Here is an 18,366-nt window from a genome sequence, read left to right as displayed (position 1 = left end):
CTGATGCAAAGTGAAGTGAGCAGAACCAGAACATTTTACACAGTAACAGCAATACTGTAACAATGATCAGTGAAAAACTTAAGTTATTCTGACCAATACAATGATCTAAAACAATTTCAAAGGACTCTTGATGAAAAATGCTATCTACCTCCAGAGAGAGAACTAATCAACTTAAGGGCAGACTAAAGCATATTATTTTCACTTTCTTTATTTTTCTTGCTTTTTCTTTTTTGGCAACATGGCTAATATGAAAATTAATTTGGCATGACTTTACATGTATAATTGATACCATATTACTTGTCTTCTCAATGGATGGGGGAAAGACTAGGGGAAGGGAGAGAATTTGGAACTCAAAATTTAAAAAATGAATGTCAAAAACAGGTAAATGAAAAAGATGAAATGAGAGTGTCGAGGAAAAATTAGATAAGAAATGAAAGCTATAGAAAACAAGGAAGGGGAATTAACAGCTCAAAACAAAGATACAAAACCCTGCCCAAGAAAATAATACCCTACAAATCAGAACTGAAAAATAAAACCTAATGACTCGAAGAGACATCAAGAATTATTAAAAGGAAGTAAAAAGACTGAAAAAAAATTAGAAGAAAATGTGAGTTTAACAGCAAAAACTGACAGAAAACTGACGAGAAGAGATAATTTAAGAGTCATCAAGTACCTGAAAACCATGACTAAAAAAAGAACCTTAGACAACACATTATAAAAAATTACAAAACTACATAGAGTTCTTAAAACCAGAGGGCAAAGCAAATTAAAAGCAAGAATCTGCCTCCTACTTCCAGAAACTCTAAAATGAAATACCCAGGATTATTATAGTCAAAATCCAGAGTTTTCAGGTCAGTGAAAAAATACTATAAGCAGTCAGAAAGAAAGGATTCAGCTACCGAAGAGTCACATTCAGGATAACACAAGATTTAGCAGCCACCAAAATAAACAATCAGAAAGCTTGGAATATGATAATCCAGAAGGCAAAAGCTCTAGGCTTAAAATAAAAAATAACTTACCTACCAAAATAAGTATAAGCCTACAGGGGAGAAAACAGATCTTTAATGAAATAGAGAACTTTCAAGTATTCCTGATGAAAAGAACAGAGCCCAGTGGAAAATGTGACATATACAAACACAGGAGTCAAGAGATGGATTAAAAGGTAAATATGAAGAAACAATCTTAAAAGAACTAAACAGTGTTATACCATTTACATTTTTAGAGGGGATATGAAACATACAGTTCCTCAAAACTATATCATCATCAGAGGTCATGGAGGGAGTTTAATTAGATAGAGAGCTTAGAAGTGTTTCTATTATATTCCAATAATCTTAAAGAATTGAAATGGTAGAGTTTTGTTTCCTCTTTCTGGTGGTTCCTCCTATTGGTTCTAATTCTTACTTACAACATCACTAATGTGAAAATATGTTTAATAGGAATGTATATGTATACCCTATATCAGATTGTGTGCCATCTTGGGGAGGATGGTGGGGAGGAAGGGGGAGAAAAATTTTAAACTCAAAAGCATTTGGAAGTGATTGCTGATAAATCAAAACAAATTAATTTTTAAAAAAGAACAGAAATGGTAGAAAAGAATACACAGGGAAAGGGGGGAAGTCAGAGAGAATGTGGAAAATTATCTCATGTAAGTAGAGTACACAAGTAGAAGTTTATACAACAAGGAAAAGAGAGTTAAAGGGTCAGGGAGTAGAGGGAAGAATACACACACACACACATACACACACTATGTGTGTGTGTGTGTGTGTATATATATATATATATATACACACACACACACACACACACACACACACAACACATACATATACATCATTGGGTACAGAAATACACCTTACCCAACAGGGAAATAGGGAGGAAAAGAGTTAAGGGAAAGAAGGACATAAATATGGTCTTGATACCAAAAGCAGGGAGAGTTAAAACAGACAAAAAACAAAAAAAACCCTATAGACCAATTTCCTTAATGAATACTGATGCAAACATTTTAAATAAAATATTAGCAGGAAAACAACAGCAAACTATAGATCAAATTCCTTAATGAATAATACAAAGATTTTAAATAAAATATTAGCAAGAAGACAATAGCAAACTATAGACCAAACTCCTTAATGAATATTGATGCAAAGATTTAAAATAAAATATTAGCAAGAAGACAATGGCAATACATCATAGAGATAACATACTATGACCAGGCTGAATTTATAATAGGAATGCAAAGCTAGTTCAACATCAGAAAAACTGTAAACATAATTCATCATGTTAATAATAAAAACAAGAAAAATCATACTACTATATGAAGAAATGCAGAAACAGCTTCTGACAAGATACAACATTCATTCCTATTAAAACACTAGAAATCATTGTAAAGGAGGAGCTCTTCTTATAATGATAAGAAATATCTATTCAAAACTAAGAGTAAGCAATAGCTGTAATGGGGATAATCTAGAAGTCTTTCCAATAAGACCACAGGTAAAGCAGAGATGTCCATTATCACCATTATTTTCCAATGCTGTACTTGAAATACTAAATATAGCAGTAAGAAAAGGAAATTGATGGAATAAAAATAGTCAAAGAGGAAACAAAATTACATATTTTTTGCAGATATGATGTCTTTCAAGAACTCTAATAAGTTACTTTAAAAACTATTTCAAACAATTAACTGCTGGAAAGCTGTAGGATATAAAATAAACTTATATAAATCATTGACGTTTCTATATATTTAGAAAAATGTAGCAGGAAGAGATAGAAAGAGAAATTACATTAAAAAACCAAGAATATAAAATACTTGGGACTCTACTTGCCAAGACACACAGTAATTATATGAACACAATTACAGAATATTTTTTAAACAAATAAAAACAGATATAAATAATTGGGGAAAATATTAATTGCTCATGGGTGGGCTTAGCCAATATAATGAAAGTCACAATGCTAACAAAATTAATTTAGTCAATGTCATGCCAATCAAATTACCAAAAGATTACTTTGGTGAGCTAAAAAAAAAATTCATCCAGATAAACAAAAGGTCAAGAATATAAATGGAAATAATGAAAAAAAAAAGAGAAGGAAGGGAGCCTGTGAGTACCAGATCGAAAACTATATAACAAAGACATAATCATTAAAATAATTTCATATTGGGTAAGAAATAGAAAGGCTAATTTATGGAACATATCAGGTACATAACATACAAAAGTAGAACAGCATAGTATCCTAGTGTTTGATAAACCCACAGATCCCAGCTGTCAGGGCGAGAACTTGTTATCTGACGAAAACCATTGGGAAAAATGTAAAGCAGTCTTTCCTAGATATAGGACCAACTTTTCATTCCACATACCAAGGCAAACTTCAAATGGGCATATGATTTAGACATAAAGGGTGACATCTCAAGCAAATTAGAGGAGCATGGAAGAAATTACCATCATATATATGGAAAGGGGAAGACAACCATTTTTTAAAAAGAGACAGGTTCATAGGAGGTAAAATATACACTTTTAATTACATAAAATTTAGAGGTTTTTATACAAACAAAACCAATACAACTAAAATTAGAAGAAAAGCAGAAAACTGGCAGAAAATATTTGCAGCAAGTATTGCTAATAAAGATCTCATTTCAAAGATATATAGGAATATACACACACACACACACACACACATATGTATTCATACATGGAGTCAAATTTATAAGAAATAAGAGCCATTCCCCAATTGATATGTGGTCAAAGGATATGGATTGGCAATTTTTAGAGGAAGAAATTCAGCTAACAATAGCTCTGAAAAAAATGCTCTAAATCACTAAAAATTTGAGAAATACAAATTACAGAAATTTAAAAATTAGAGAAAAATAACTCTGAAGTACCACCTCATATCCATCAGATTGGCCAAGGTGACAAAAAAAAGTAAAATGACAAAAGCTGGAAGGGATGTGGAAAAACTGGTACATTACTGTACTGCTGGTGAAGCTATGAACTGGTCTAGCAACTTGGCACTATGTTCCAAAACCCATTAAACTGTGGACACCCTTCGACCCTGCAATACTACTACTAATTCTAGTCCCAAAAGGGATCAAAGAAAGGGGAAAAGATAGCATATGTTCAAAAATATTTATAGTAGCTCTTTTTGTGGTAACAAAGAATTGGAAACTGAGGGAATGCCCATTGATAGGGGAATGATTAAATGAGTTATGACACATTAATGTTCTAGAATATTATTCTGGTCTTAGAAATGAGAAAGGGGTTGATTCAAAGAAATCTGGGAAGACATATGAGGCAATTCAAAGTGGTGGGCAGAACTAGCATAACAATTTATAAAATGACAGTAATACTGTAAAGACTCACATGTATAAAAATATTTATAGCAGCTTTTTCTGTGGTGGCAAAGAACTGAAAATTGAGGGGTTGCCCATCAGTTGGGGAATGGCTGAAAAGTTGTAGCATATGAATGTAATGGATTACTATTGTGCTATAAGAAATGATGAGCACGCAGGCTTCAGAAAAACCTGGAAAGACTCATATGAACTGATGCCGAGTGAAATGAGCAGAACCTGGAGAATGTTGTACATAGTAACAGCCACATTGTACGATAACTGACTTTGATAGACTTGGCTTTTCTCAGTGATGCAAGGATCTAAGACAACTCCAAGAGACTCACGATGGAAAATGCTATCCACATCCAGAGAAGGAACTGGAATCTGAATGCAGTTGGAAACATACTATTTGCTCTGCTTTTTGTTTTATTGCTTCATTCTCGTGGTTCCTCCCATTAGTTCTAATTGTTCCTTACATCATGACTAAAGGAAAAATATGCTTAATATGAATGTATAAGTAGAACCTATATCAGACTGCATGGCATCTTGGAGGAAGGGGGGAAGAGCGGAAGGGAGAGAACATTTAAAACTCAAGATCTTATGGAAATGAACGTTAAAAACTAAAAATAAATTAGTAAAAAAAATAATACTGTAAAGACAAATAACTTTGAAAGACTTATGAACTCTGATTAACACAATGACTAGCTATAATTCCAGAGGACTCATAATGAAATGTATTATCCAGCTCCAGATAGAGAAGTGATGAACTCAGAGTGCAGAAGCCCACTTTTTTTTGGTAGGGAAGGAGGATGATGGCTAACAATGTGAATTTTCTGGCTTGACTATAAATAATTGTAACGGGCTTTTTTATTCTTGATTTCTCAGTGAGAGAGAGAGAAGGAAGTAGAAGGGAGGTAATTCAGACCTGAAAATATTTTTTTTAAAAATGGTTTATTAACTAATCATGAAACATAATAGAACAGAATTCTCCAGATGTAGCTTGATCATATAACAGAATGCTCACTTTACTCAGTAATTTTGGACACTATAACTCCATACTGAATGAAGCTTATGATTATGTAAGCTTTTTGAACTGTAATGACACATTGCTGACTTGTTGAGCTGGAAGTCCATCACAGTAGTTTTATGCCTATTTTATATGAAATGATTGCTATCTAGAGCATCCCCTTATCCTGTAAACGAAAAATGGAAATTGTGAGCACAAGAACTCATCCTATCGTGAGTCAGAAGATCTGAGCTTGAATTCTAGCTCTCTCTTTTATTAACTGAGTGACCTTCAGTCAGTCATTTAACCTCCCTGGGCCTCAGTTTCCTCACCTATAAAATGAAGGGGCTGGACTAAACGGTGTCTTAGGTACCTTCTAGTTCTAAGTTTACAACATACAATTACTACTTATTTTTACTAAATTTAATCTTGTAAGCTTCAATTCATTGTTTCAACCCATTTCATTCTTACCTCCCTTACCTCTAACTTTTCATGGTATTAATTATTTGGCAAGCAATGCTAATTTAATGATAGCTGCTCACATTTTCATCCTTCAATACCCTTTTCCCTCAGGTGTTTGAAAGTGATGACAGGTGAAAAAGTCACTAATTTGGGCAGACAATTATTGAAACTTTACACAATATAAATAAAACATAAATGGCATCGTATACAAGTACGATGTCCTTTTCTACTAGTGTCAGAACTCTCATTGCAGGAACTAAAAAGCCAAAAGCATTAAGATTTCAAAGGTAAACAACAGGACCAGATAATATCAAGTTGCTTAATAACAAAATTCTTAAATGTTCATAATAGAAATATAAACAAGATCTCAATATCTACTATCAACGTTCAGGCTTTCTTTTAAATCACTCTGAATTTCTAGCAATCCTGAAACAGTGCAAAAAATATTTTTATAAATACATGAAATCTCTCCCATACAATGAACTTTTTTTTTGTTTTAGGCAATTGGGGTTAAGTGACTTGCCCAGGGTCACACGGCTAGTAAGTGTCAAGTGTTTGGTCTGAGGCTGGATTTGAACTCAGGTCCTCCTGACTTCAGGGCTGGTGCTCTATCCACTGCACCACCTAGCTGCCCCGAACTTTTAATTAATCAGTTTAATTAACTAGTCTTTCTTATTACTCACTTGGCAAGTAAGAATTACAAATATAGAATAACACATCCCACTCCCCTCCCCCTTCCAAATATCTAAATACATCATTTTATTCCTACCATCATATAAAATGTTTCACCTAATATAGTGTAAGAAAATGGGAGGGGGGCAGGGAGGAGAGAGAACCACATCAGATCAGTCAGTACTGTTAAGAGTACACATGAAAAAACATGTGGGACAAAAAAATTCCTTCAGTGTATATACTGATATGTCTTATGGGTTTTGTGCCCCTATTGCCAATATTAAAGCAACTTACTTTCCTAAAGAATAGTTTTGTTAAGTAAATGCATACCATAATCAGCATATTTCTCAAGAAGGATAAAATGGCTAAATAAAAGAATTACAGACAGGAAATAACCTGATAAAAAATAATCACAATATTTTAATGTTAATTGGTTTGTGCAATAAAAGAACAAGTATGATAAAAGGTGGCATCCCACTACAACGACTTTAGCAAAATTCAGCAATGCATTAATCCTATTCAAATAATAGTTATATTTTAAAATGAACAACCACTCAATTATCTCTGGATCCAGTTCAGTTTATAAGAATTCATGAAATTCTTAAGAAAAAAAAAAGATTGGCACAATATACTCAGCCAAATGTAGCCACCCCCACCACAAGAAAATCTATTAATATAATTTCTATCCTTCAAAAATCTGAAAAGTGCCTGAAACAATCTTTTCTTTTCAGCTGCTCTTGCTGAATAGCTGCTGTGTTGACTATTTCAAAATTCCTTATAACCTTATCATTTACATAGAATAGCAGGCATCAGTCTCATTCTATTACAGCAGTGATTCAGAATAGAAACTAAAAAGATAAAAAGAGAACTACATAAAAATCACTTGGATTGAGAGGGTGCTATTTCCACAACTTATAAAGAAAAGGGAAAAGGTAAGAGGAAAGAGACAAAATAATAAATTATTTTTATAATGAAGGCAAGAAGGGAGGTAGAAAGAAAGACAGTCTTATAACATAAAAGAAAAGGTAATAACTGGCCATAGTTTCAAGAGAATGTTTAAAGGGAGGTGGGGGTGGGGAAGGAAAGACAAGAAAAAAGGGAAAAATCAACATAACACCACTTAAGTTAGAAAAATAACAGGGAGTAAAGTCTAATTATGTAAAATGTCAGTAAATATTAAATTATTAGTGAGAAAAGTCAAATCTAAATCAACTTTTACAAAACAAATAGGACTTCCAATGAATTCTCACTAAAGTCCGAAGAACATGAACATCTCAGATGTTAGAGCAGGGCCCTACCCAGACTAGCCTGTAAGTTCTATTTGGACACTGGCCTGGTTTGGAAGTAACACAGATGGTCAGGTTCATAATCATAGAATTTCTGCTCATCAGTGCTACAAGGTAATGCCTTTGAGGGAAAGGCTTGGAAAGCTCTTGTTGGCTTAGTAATCATTTCCTTTCAGCAGCTACTGCCTTCTCCATTTGGTGATCAGTGCTTTCTTCAGATCCATTCATAAAGGTCCACTGATGGCATCACTATCACTCCCCTTTAGAACATTTGGAAACAGGGCCTACCTAACTGAAGTACAGCTCATTAATACAAGAAAGTAATTAAGCACTTGGCAAAGAAAGAGTCCCTAATTTTGGTGCTTGGTGACACCTTCATAGAAATGGCAGTGGTTAGGGTTATGAGGCTTTCATGGAGATGGCAACACAGTGTTCATATGTGAAGGGTATTATGTTCCCTTTCTGTTTATAGGGACTCAAACTTAAAGGGCAAAAGATGCTTTGGGCAGGGGGAACCAGTAGTGTTAACTTCCCGCCAGCTTGCATCATACAAATCTCTCTGCCTGTAATTTGACTGAAGCAGGTAGGGCAAGGAAGGGGAGAAAGGAGAAGAAATTCTGGGACCGTGTACACACAAGTCAGGAAGCAGGATTAATTAAAGCTATCCCAAGAAGCAGCACAATGCTGCAATGTCACACCTCAAATACTGGTCAAACCATCTTTCCTGACACTAAGGAAGAAATTAGTGCAGTAACACAGATTCCCAGAGTTGGAAGGCACCTTTGAGGTTATCCAGTCCAACTGTACCTGGAAAAGAATTCCATCTACCACATCATCCATGTTATTACCCAGCTGACTCTTGAAGCTCTCTAGTGAAGGGAACTCAGTAATTCCTGAAATGGCCAATTCAATTTTTTGGAAAGTTCTCAATTGCCAGGAAGTTTTCACCACATCAAGTTCAAATCTCTGTCTCTGTAACTTCTACCCATTGCTCTCAGCTGGCTTCTGGGACAAGGCTAACAAGTCTAATCCTTTTTCTTTATGATAGGAGTCTAGAGGGAATGTTTCACTTGGATTTCCCCAAATCTTCTCAAACATATATTAACATTCTGTTATGCCTTGCTGGAAACAATAACACTTTATAAGGTGTCTGGTTTTCATCTAAGCTACCCAATGTCTAACCCATCTTTGATTTGCTTATGAAGAGTAAAGGTTATTTGGGGTAACGTGACTTTGGATAAGCTCTATCACCACGTGTTGGGGGTGGATTACTATCCTAGCTCGACACCCTCCACACAAAGATCAAAGGAAGGATTTTTTTTTCTTTTTTTGGTGTCAAGAAGATACCAGGTATGACATAACCATTCAGCTTTACTGTTCTTAATTTTGCAGTTTACATTATGTAGAACCACTATGCTACGAGTGTGCTCTGTGACTCTGTACAACTAAATATTGTTTGAATCATGTTTCAAAAGGGATTTTTGAGTCTTGAATTACAGAGTTTTTCATTGTTATAATTCCTTGGTCATGAGGTAGTGATTGTTCAGTGCTTGAATACCAATGGTAAATAAACTGGTATGATTTATTAATGGATTAGTGGGTTATGGTTTAGCCCTCAATTACTTAAGTTTGAATTTAGATAGCCCAATCCAAATCCTCTGGCCAGAAAAGGAAAAGTAGCAAATTCCTTAACTTCATATGCAAATATACTTCAGAATTCTTTAAATATAATCATTTTGATAACAAACTGAATTAACTTTAGGAAAATTTTTGATTTTGAAAAATGATTTTTGACAATCTGATAGGTCCAGAACTACTAATGTACCTGAAAGAAGAATGTTCCCCGTGGACTGGTAATGTGACAGGAGAAGCTGGTGACTGGATATATAGAGACTGTCCAGAATTCTGAGTCCTTTTTCTGATTAGCTTCCCAGTGTTAGAATCATAAATTCGAACTTCTGGACCAGGTTGACACTTTGGATGGATAGGTGTTGGATGAAACAAGGCTGTTGGAAAAGCACTCTGTATATCAGGAAATGTTGCTGGACTATTTTCCCTGTTGGATAAAGATTTAACAGTTTTAAATTAGAAAATATTTTTAATATTAGTATTCAATGGAAAACAAGAATCATGATTTTCTATTAAGAACAGGCTCCTCATGTCATCCAGAAAAAAAAATGTTGTAGGAACCATAGCTAACTGACTAATTATTAGCAAATTGTTCAGGTTAGGCATATTCAACTATGCTCTGAAGATACTATAAAGTTGCGCAATAATTTGGGGTTCATGAAATCTTCAAAGAAGTAAATAATAAACTGCCATGATATGGAAAACAGTTACACACCAGTGACCATTATTACGAGGAACAGATGTGTGATACTGCCCCCATTAGGACTTTGGATGCCAGAAAGTATTGGGAACCATTATAGGGTACATATCCCACAGATTTCCTGTAATAAATTTTTTCTATTTATCTAGCTATGACATTCAGCCTTCTGGTTAGAAAATTTTTCAACTCTTCCAAGCCTAGCAGGGCTAAACAAAACATGGTGCTTTTGATTTCTCTATAATAAACATACTGAAGGTAGACTCTTGATAAAAAAAAAAACAATTAATTTTGTTTTTAGCATTTAATACATGCTTCCAACTCCACTTTCAAAAGAATTTGTAATATTCTTATGAAAGAACGGCTAAGGACATGTAAGGTAGAAAATAATATCTAAATTTCGTTCACAAATAAAAAACTATGCTGTAGTTTTTACATTAGAGTATCAATATGATTTCATTCTAAGATGCTATGTTCTAGTTTCTAGGCTAGAAGAGAGAGATTTTCTAGATTCTGGAGACCTCAACTCCCTCTATTATTTTTATACCAGCTAATATATAAATAAAGATTAATCTTTTAGCTCAGACATAAGAGATACCAATACATGTAACTAGATTTATTTTCTTGGGGTGGTGGGGGTGGTGGTACAAACCTTGTGATCTCATTGTTATAAGGAAATCTCCTCTCCCAATGAAGATCAACTGCTATGCAATTTAGTTGGGTTTTTTTACATTCATTTTTAAATTTTCTGTTCCAAGTTCTCTCCCTTCCTCACAACCCACTTAAGACAAGTAATATGATACCCATTATACATGTGAAATAATATGAAACATTTCTGTATTAGCCACATGCAATTTAGTTTAAACAGTTATCTGGGACACTGAGAGGTTAAATGATTTGAACAGGATATGCTGCCAGTGTATGTCAAAGATAAAACTTTAACCAGGTCTCCTTAACTCAGAAACTGGCTCTCCATTTACTATGTGATGCTGCTGTCTCTGATTAACTAATCTTGATTAACCACTTTAACAGAAAAGAGCAATGGGGATAATGCAAAATGTCGGGTGAAACAAATACATTTGGCTTTGACCAAATAAAACTAGAATTGTGAAGTTATGAAAAAACATCAAGGTACATTCTGAAAACAAGAAGGGACAGAACCGCAAAAATGAAATTGCCTCTAGATTGATTAGTTACATTAAAAGGAAACAAATCTCAGACTGGAATGGGGTGACATGATGAAGGGACAAAATATTTAAAATGAGAAAAGGGGGTTAGGTGATGGTAAATTACTAAATGTTAAGATGTAAAACCCACTAATTAATGGGGGGTTACTCCCCCCCACCACCTCTGAAGCTTTCAACCTTTGTTCATTCAAAAGAAAGAACCTGAAGTTTTGTTCTGAAGTTGAAAAATTAATGTGTCCCTAGATTTATTCTTCTGGCTAAGTAATAATAAATCAGTTGTGGAAGGAGGGGTAAGGTGATATCCTGAGCTTCTTTTAACATACCACACTGCCTTTCAAGAACAATGAACTAAGTAAGTGAAGCAAACTAAAAGGCCATAGGATTTTAGAGATGGAAGAGAACTAAATCATCGAGACTGACTTGTTTTTTTACCTACATATGAACGGATTCAAGAGGAAAACTGGAAAAGTTAAGCATTTTTACCTTTGTGTTTTGATGTAATCCTCCTTTAGAGGGAAGAGTTGTTCCTCTACTTTGTCCCACCTTTCCAAGCAGCTCCACAACCAATCAGGGTTTACAACATGGAGATGTTTACACTCTTGAGCTTGTCTTACTTTCTCTGTGCCTAGTGTTAAAATAATCACTCTAAAAATTAATGTTTAAGTAGTGATCTATTTAAAACAACCCCATGACTGCCCCCCCCAAATAAAACATTAAAAAAAAGTGCTACCAAATTGCTTTCTGGCACAATTGTGTTTTTTGGTCTCTTATTTGTCTCATCATTCCAGCCATCTTCTTGCTATCTTCCTTGCTACTACTGCACCCACCAGAGACCATGCCATGGAGGAACTAAGCCATTTATCTCTGAAATTCACACACTGGGTCCCTGATGTCATGACTGGTGAGAGCCAGACCTGAATGTGCTTCACCATCTTCTTTGCAAATACCACCCCCTCCCGCCCCGCCCAAGTTCCCAAATCTTGTACATGGCTGTAAAAGCCATACTGCAGAGTTTGCATCTTATCCAAGAAGAAATAGAGAGTCATTCAAGGCTTCTGAGCAGGAGAGAGGCATAATCAGTTATGTATTCTGGAGGAAGATTATTTCAGCAGCTGTGCAGAGGATTTATTAGGAAAAAAGAGAGAATAGAATCTGGGAGAATAATCAGGAGGTTATCATAATAATCTAGTGAAGTGATGAAGGTCTGTACTAGAGTGACGGGCTTGTAGGTGCAAATATGTGAAGTGAGATATTGCAGAGGAAGAATCAACAGAACTACAGAACTATTTGGATGTGGGTGTAGAGAATCAGAATATAACTCTGAGGTCACAAACCTGATGGGCAGCTAGATGGTACAATGGGCTTGGAGTCAGGAAGACCTGAGTTCAAATATGACCTCACGCACTTATCTGTGTATCCCTGGACAAGTCACTTACTCCTGTTTGTCTCAGTTTCCTCATCTGTAAAATGAGCTGGAAAAGGAAATGGTAAACCACTCCAGTATCTTTGCCAAGAAAACCCCAAATGGGGTCACAAAGAGTTGGACATGACTAAAATAACTGAACAACAACACAAACCTGAGTGCCTACAAGGATAAGCAGCTAGTTGGTGTAGTGGATAGAGCTTTGGACCTGGAGCTAGGAAGATCTGAGTTCAAATCCAGCCTCTGACATAACTAGGTATGTGACCCTTGGCAAATCACTTAACCTCTGCTTGTTTCAGTTTCCTATCTGTAAAATGAGGATAATGATAGCACCTACTTCCCGGGGACATTTAAGGATCAAATGAGATAACATTTGTAGAGTGCTTTGCAAACCCTAAAGTATTATGTAAATGCTAGATGATGATATCACCATCATCATCATCATCATCATCATCATAGAGCCTTCAACAGAAACAAGAAAGTTTGGAGGAGGGGTGCATTTAGCGGGGCAAATAATTAAAGGTCTATTTTAGACATATAAGATTTAAGGTGAAGATGGCCTACAGGCAACTGACAAGGTAAGAATGGAATTCAGGAAAGAGATTAGAACTAGATATAGAGAGATCTGGAAGTCACCAGAGTACATAAGAGAACTTAATCCATGGGAGCAGATGAGATCACCTACAGAAATCAAGGAGTAGTCAGGCAGGAAGGTGAAGAATCAAGACAAAGCAATACCCCAGAAGCCAAAGGAAAAGAGTACCTAGGAAGGGAGAATGAACATCAGTTTCAGAAGTTGCAAAGAAATCAAGAAGGATGAGGACTGAGAGAAAGCCCTTACATTCCATAGTTAGGAAATGACCTGAGGAACAGTTGCATAAGTAGTAGGGTCAGAAGGCAGACTACACAAGGTTGAGACATGAGTGGGAGGCTTTGACATGAGTGAGAAATTGAGATATAAATGGGAACATGAGCGTAAATAGGGTTGTAGGAATTTATAAAACAGAAAATATACAAGATGCTAGCTAGAGGGCATAACAAGGTATAGGGAAGGAATTTAAAGAATGAGAGGTGCAGGGAGAAGATGCACAATTGTAAGCAGCAGGGAAGGAGGCAACAGATAAGAAACAAACGAGGATGGGGTGGGAGTGGGAAGGAACTGACTGAAGGGGAAAGCTCTTGGAGGAAGCAGGAAGGGATCAGAGTACAAGGAGAGGGGGAGTTACACTTCGGCTAGGAGGGCCTCCTCTTCTTCCTCAGAAACTGCAACACAGAATGAGAGGATAAAGGACAACATAGAGGAGTTTTGGAGAAATGAAAAAGGAGAGGGAGAAGGAGTTCACGATGCATGACCTCAGTTTTCTCAGTCAAATAGGAAAATTCCTCTGCCAAGAGGAAGGGAAAGGCTAGAAAAGAACAGAAAAGGTTTGGAATAGCCACTGCCAGAAAAGGGAAAAAAAAAAGGGAAGTCTATCTGGGAAACAGAAAGTATGCAACTGCAAAGGTCTAGTTCAAGTTAAAGTTACAAGTAAAGTTAGAGTAAGAAGGTAAAGCTCAAAGGACATTTACTCTGACCCTTCCTTTCTCTTAGGTCTTAGTCAGCAGGGTTGAAAGACTTCTTCCAGCAACATTCAAAAACATGGGAAAAGGAGTAAAGTAGGAAGATGGAGTAGGTAATCTAGTGTTACAGTTTGGTAAACTATGGATAGTGACAAGATAATGGGGTAAATATTCAAAAAAAAATCGTATATAGTTTAAAGCCTTAAATTGAGGGAAGGAAAATGAACAAAGGCAAAGGTACTGATGGGCCAAAAAAGAGATAGATGTGCTAGAGGTCACAGTGAGGACAAAGAATAGGTTTAAGAGGAGTGCAGGTGACAAAGAGATGAAAAGATAAGAGGAATTTTAAAACTCGGGACCATTAATGTAGTAGTTACAGGTAATGGCAAAATCTAAACTATGACTACCTCTATGGATGGCTGAGATGGAACAAAGTCGTTAGCACAGCACATTAAGGTTTGCAAAGTGTTACCTCATTTATATTTAACAACCTTGTGAGATATGCACTACAAGTATAATAATCTCTATAGATAAACATAAGCTAGGAGAGGTTAATTAACTTACCCATGGTTACACTAAATACTAAATTATACTATATACCAAATGTTATACTATGTACTAAAAGTTAAGAGTAAGGATTTGAATCTGACTCCAGTCAGGCCTTCTTGACACCAGACCTAGGACTTTCTCTTATACCACGCTGCCTGTCACATGCAAGGCAAGAAAATTTAAGATGCTGAGGCTTAAAGAGACCAGAAGAGTTGAAGCAGTTCATGGACGACTGCTACTGCTTTATGCCATGTGCATTTCCACTTTGACCACATTGCCTACAAATCTGCAGCACCAACAATGGTACCGAGAAAGTTTTTAGGGGATTTAAAAAGAGGGTTTGACAGGCAGCTGTTTAACGGATTGTTCCACTGGCAATCAAGGGATTATGTTTTCCTTGTGGTGGCTCAAGGGATATTAACAAAGTTTTTCCAAATTTCCACATTACTGACAAAGGAAGCACCATCCTTCCTGTCATCCAGGCTTGTAACCTAGGGGTTACCCTTGATTCCTCTCTTGCCCTCACCCCACCTATTCAAAGGTTAAGTCTTGTCGCTTCTACCTTTACAACATTCCTCATTTGTCCCCTTCCCTCCAGTCACTTGGATGTCATTCAGACTTCTAATTACCTTATGCTTAGTCCTAGACCAGGGATGGGTAACCTATGGCTGCTAGGCCACACGTAGCCCTGCAGTTCGGTACTACCTTTTGACTGAGTCCAAGTTTCACAGAACAAATCCTTTTATTAAGGGGATTTGTTCTGTGAAGTTTGGATTCAGTCAAAAGGCCACACTTGAGGACGTAGAGGGCCACATGTGGCCTAAAGGCTGCAGGCTCCCCACCCTGCTCTAGACTATTACAACAGACTTCTGCATCAAGTCTCTCACCATTCTAGTCTTTCCTCCATTTAACTGCCAAAATTATATTCCTAAAGCATAGGTCCAACCATATCACTTTCTACTCAAACTCCAAGAGGGAGGATCAAATATGGCTTTTAAAGCTCTTTATAACCTGGCCTCTTCCTATCTCTCCAGCCTTCATATACTTTACTCCCCTCTGTCTACTCTTTAATCTAGCAACACTGGTATTCTGGCTGTTCCTTCAAAATGACATTCCATCTCCAATTCCACGATTTTTCAATGGCTGTCCTCTAAAACTGAAATGCTCTTCTGCTTCACCTCTGCCTCTGGCTTCCTTCAAGACTCAAGATTAAATCCCACTTGCCACAAGAAGTCTTTCTTTGTTCTACCTTTTCTGGTTCAACCCCCTGCACATTACTAATGCCTTCTCTCTAGGATTATCTTCCATTTACACTGTATAAATCTTGTATGTATATAGTTGTTTGTATATCATTTTCCCTTAGGAATGTGAGCTCCTTGAGGACAGAGAGCACATTTTTGCTTTTCTTTGTGTACCCAGCATTTGAGACAATGCCTGGCACATAATAAGGGCTTTGTGATTGATTATGCCCCAACAGACTAGTAGCAGAGAACATACAGAACTGTTTAAGAACTTCCACACTATCATATAAGAAGTTTGGTGGCCTTTATTTCGGTCATGATGTCAGGAGGCAAGTTCAATTCTGTGGACTAAATGCCTGCAAGAACCCAGAGAAAAACCACTTGGGTCATCATTATCATCATCATCATCACTATTAATAGCTAGCATTGGTAACAATAGCTAGCATTTATATTGTGCTTTAAGGTTTGCAAAACATTTTACAAATATAATTTCATTCGATTCTCACAACACTAGGAGGTAAGTGCTATTACTATCCCCATTTTATAGATGAAGGAAACTGAAGCAGACAGTGATTAAGTGACTTTTTCACATAGCTAATACGTGCCCCTGAGCAGATTTGAACTTACATCTTTCTGATTCTAGGTCCAGCATTCAATCTCCTGTACTGCCCAACTGCCTCCTTTCTAATTTAGTATTCTAATTAGTGTTAGAAGAGGCTCTCAGGAAAACGGCTCTGCTATAACAAGTGCTCCATAATTAACTCCTCACTACACTCAAACAACTATTTTAACGCTAGGTTCTTCTCAAAATTTAACCTTACGCTGGGATGCCACCAAGCCACCTCCCTCAATGCCAAAGTGCAGCACCCTACAAGATTCCTGAAAGAAGAAGAATGTCTTCTCCTCTACAAATAGCAGGAAGATTTATAAAGCTTTTGGCAGTACTAGTTCTTCCACTGACAGGAGGAGATCTGGTAAGTTTAGAGTAGGGACCCCCTATGACAGTCTGGTAAAGTCTATATACTCCTCGGAATAATCTTTTTAAATGCATAAAAGACAGGACTATAAAGAAAAGCAATTATTTTGAAACAAAGTTGTAATTTTTCACCCATCAAAGTTCACAGGTTTCCTGAAATTTATTCAGACTCCCAACAGGAAGGGTTAAGAGGTTAAGAGTCAGACAACACAGAAATCTTGAGGGAGATAAGTTGAATAAGTTTTCTTTACCTACATCAACTCCTAACACCTAGTACTATATCCTGGCAGCCTCAAACCCTGACCATTCCCCCTGCCAGGTTCCTCTCAAACATTGTTCATTGTCCATTTCAGGTTTTGAGGTTTTGTTCTGTTTTTCCAAGTTCTTTTAACACTGACCTGTACTTCTGGCTTCTTCCAGCTCACTCATTGGTTCTCCTGATTCTTGATATTGGCTTCTCATACCCAACTGCCACTGTGCTGGGACTCCTGTTACTCTACTCCCTTGTCCTCAAGCAAGAGAAAGTTTAATCAGCATATGCTATGTCCAGTGACAGTCCTTGTTAGACAACCAGACTGGGCTTCAGGCAAGGGCAATGCCGAATAGATCAGTACAAACAGGATTTTAATAGAGAAGTATATGAGAATATATAAGGAGGAAAATTAAAGATTAGACACAGTATTGCCTCAAAATAGGGAGAAACAATTAAAAGGGAAAATAACCCTGTAGAAAATTTTGTGAAGCCAAGCCATATTATTCTAAGACTATTTGTAAACAAAAGCAGGCCAAGAAGGATAAATGGAACAGACATGGAAGCATTTTTATAATTTTCTGTCATTGGCATTAATAACAGAATGACCACATTTGGGCTCTTTCACTGCTATGTTATACATACTATACTTGAGATGTAGCAAAAAAAAAAAAATGCCTGGCTCTGACCAAGTACAAACAGAAGAAATCTTTATTTGGATCTGATACATTTTAAAGCTCCTCAATCTCATAATTTCTAAAAAGAAGATCAAAAAAGAATGGAAAAAAATATCACAAAGCAATGCTTTAAAAAAAAAAGTAACGAAGACTACAATGGCATTTCCCACCCTGGACTCAATAAAAGATTTCAAAGGGGATGGTTCTAAGCCAGATACTTAAGCAACTGGGCATCAGGAAAAGTATCCTAGCAGTTGATGAGATGAGCAGCAACAAGCACTGGAACTGGGTAATATAATCAAATGGCATGAACTTCAAAGAAAAAGAGTTTGTTGAGTGATAGTGGGAAAGAATGAATTTAAAAGCAGAGAAAAAGAAGTATATTTATTCCTTGAGAGACAGTAGCAAAGATATGATATCTTCAGGGGGG

General features: G+C 36.3%; 1 protein-coding gene across 3 annotated transcripts in view; it reads right to left on the bottom strand.

Annotated features, from left to right (window-relative positions):
* Positions 1-18,366, bottom strand: part of CTDP1 (CTD phosphatase subunit 1) — a 167,037-nt gene that overhangs the window by 103,681 nt on the left and 44,990 nt on the right. For 2 of the 3 annotated variants that reach the window (XM_020986907.2, XM_078153555.1), the window contains exons 9-11: positions 17,408-17,518; positions 11,744-11,885; positions 9,573-9,803 (exon numbers count right to left, since the gene is read on the bottom strand). In XM_020986907.2, the coding sequence (XP_020842566.1) occupies positions 9,573-9,803; positions 11,744-11,885; positions 17,408-17,518 (484 nt within the window). The remainder of the gene's footprint in view (positions 1-9,572; positions 9,804-11,743; positions 11,886-17,407; positions 17,519-18,366) is intronic. The other variant, XM_020986908.2, reaches the window with a different exon arrangement.

The sequence above is a fragment of the Phascolarctos cinereus genome, unplaced genomic scaffold, assembly GCF_003287225.1.
Source record: "Phascolarctos cinereus isolate Bilbo 61053 unplaced genomic scaffold, phaCin_HiC Scaffold_4;HRSCAF=312, whole genome shotgun sequence".
NCBI classification, from domain to species: Eukaryota; Metazoa; Chordata; class Mammalia; order Diprotodontia; family Phascolarctidae; genus Phascolarctos; species Phascolarctos cinereus.
The sequence above is the reverse complement of the archived record's forward strand: the minus strand, read 5'-3'. Positions and strand labels throughout refer to the sequence as shown.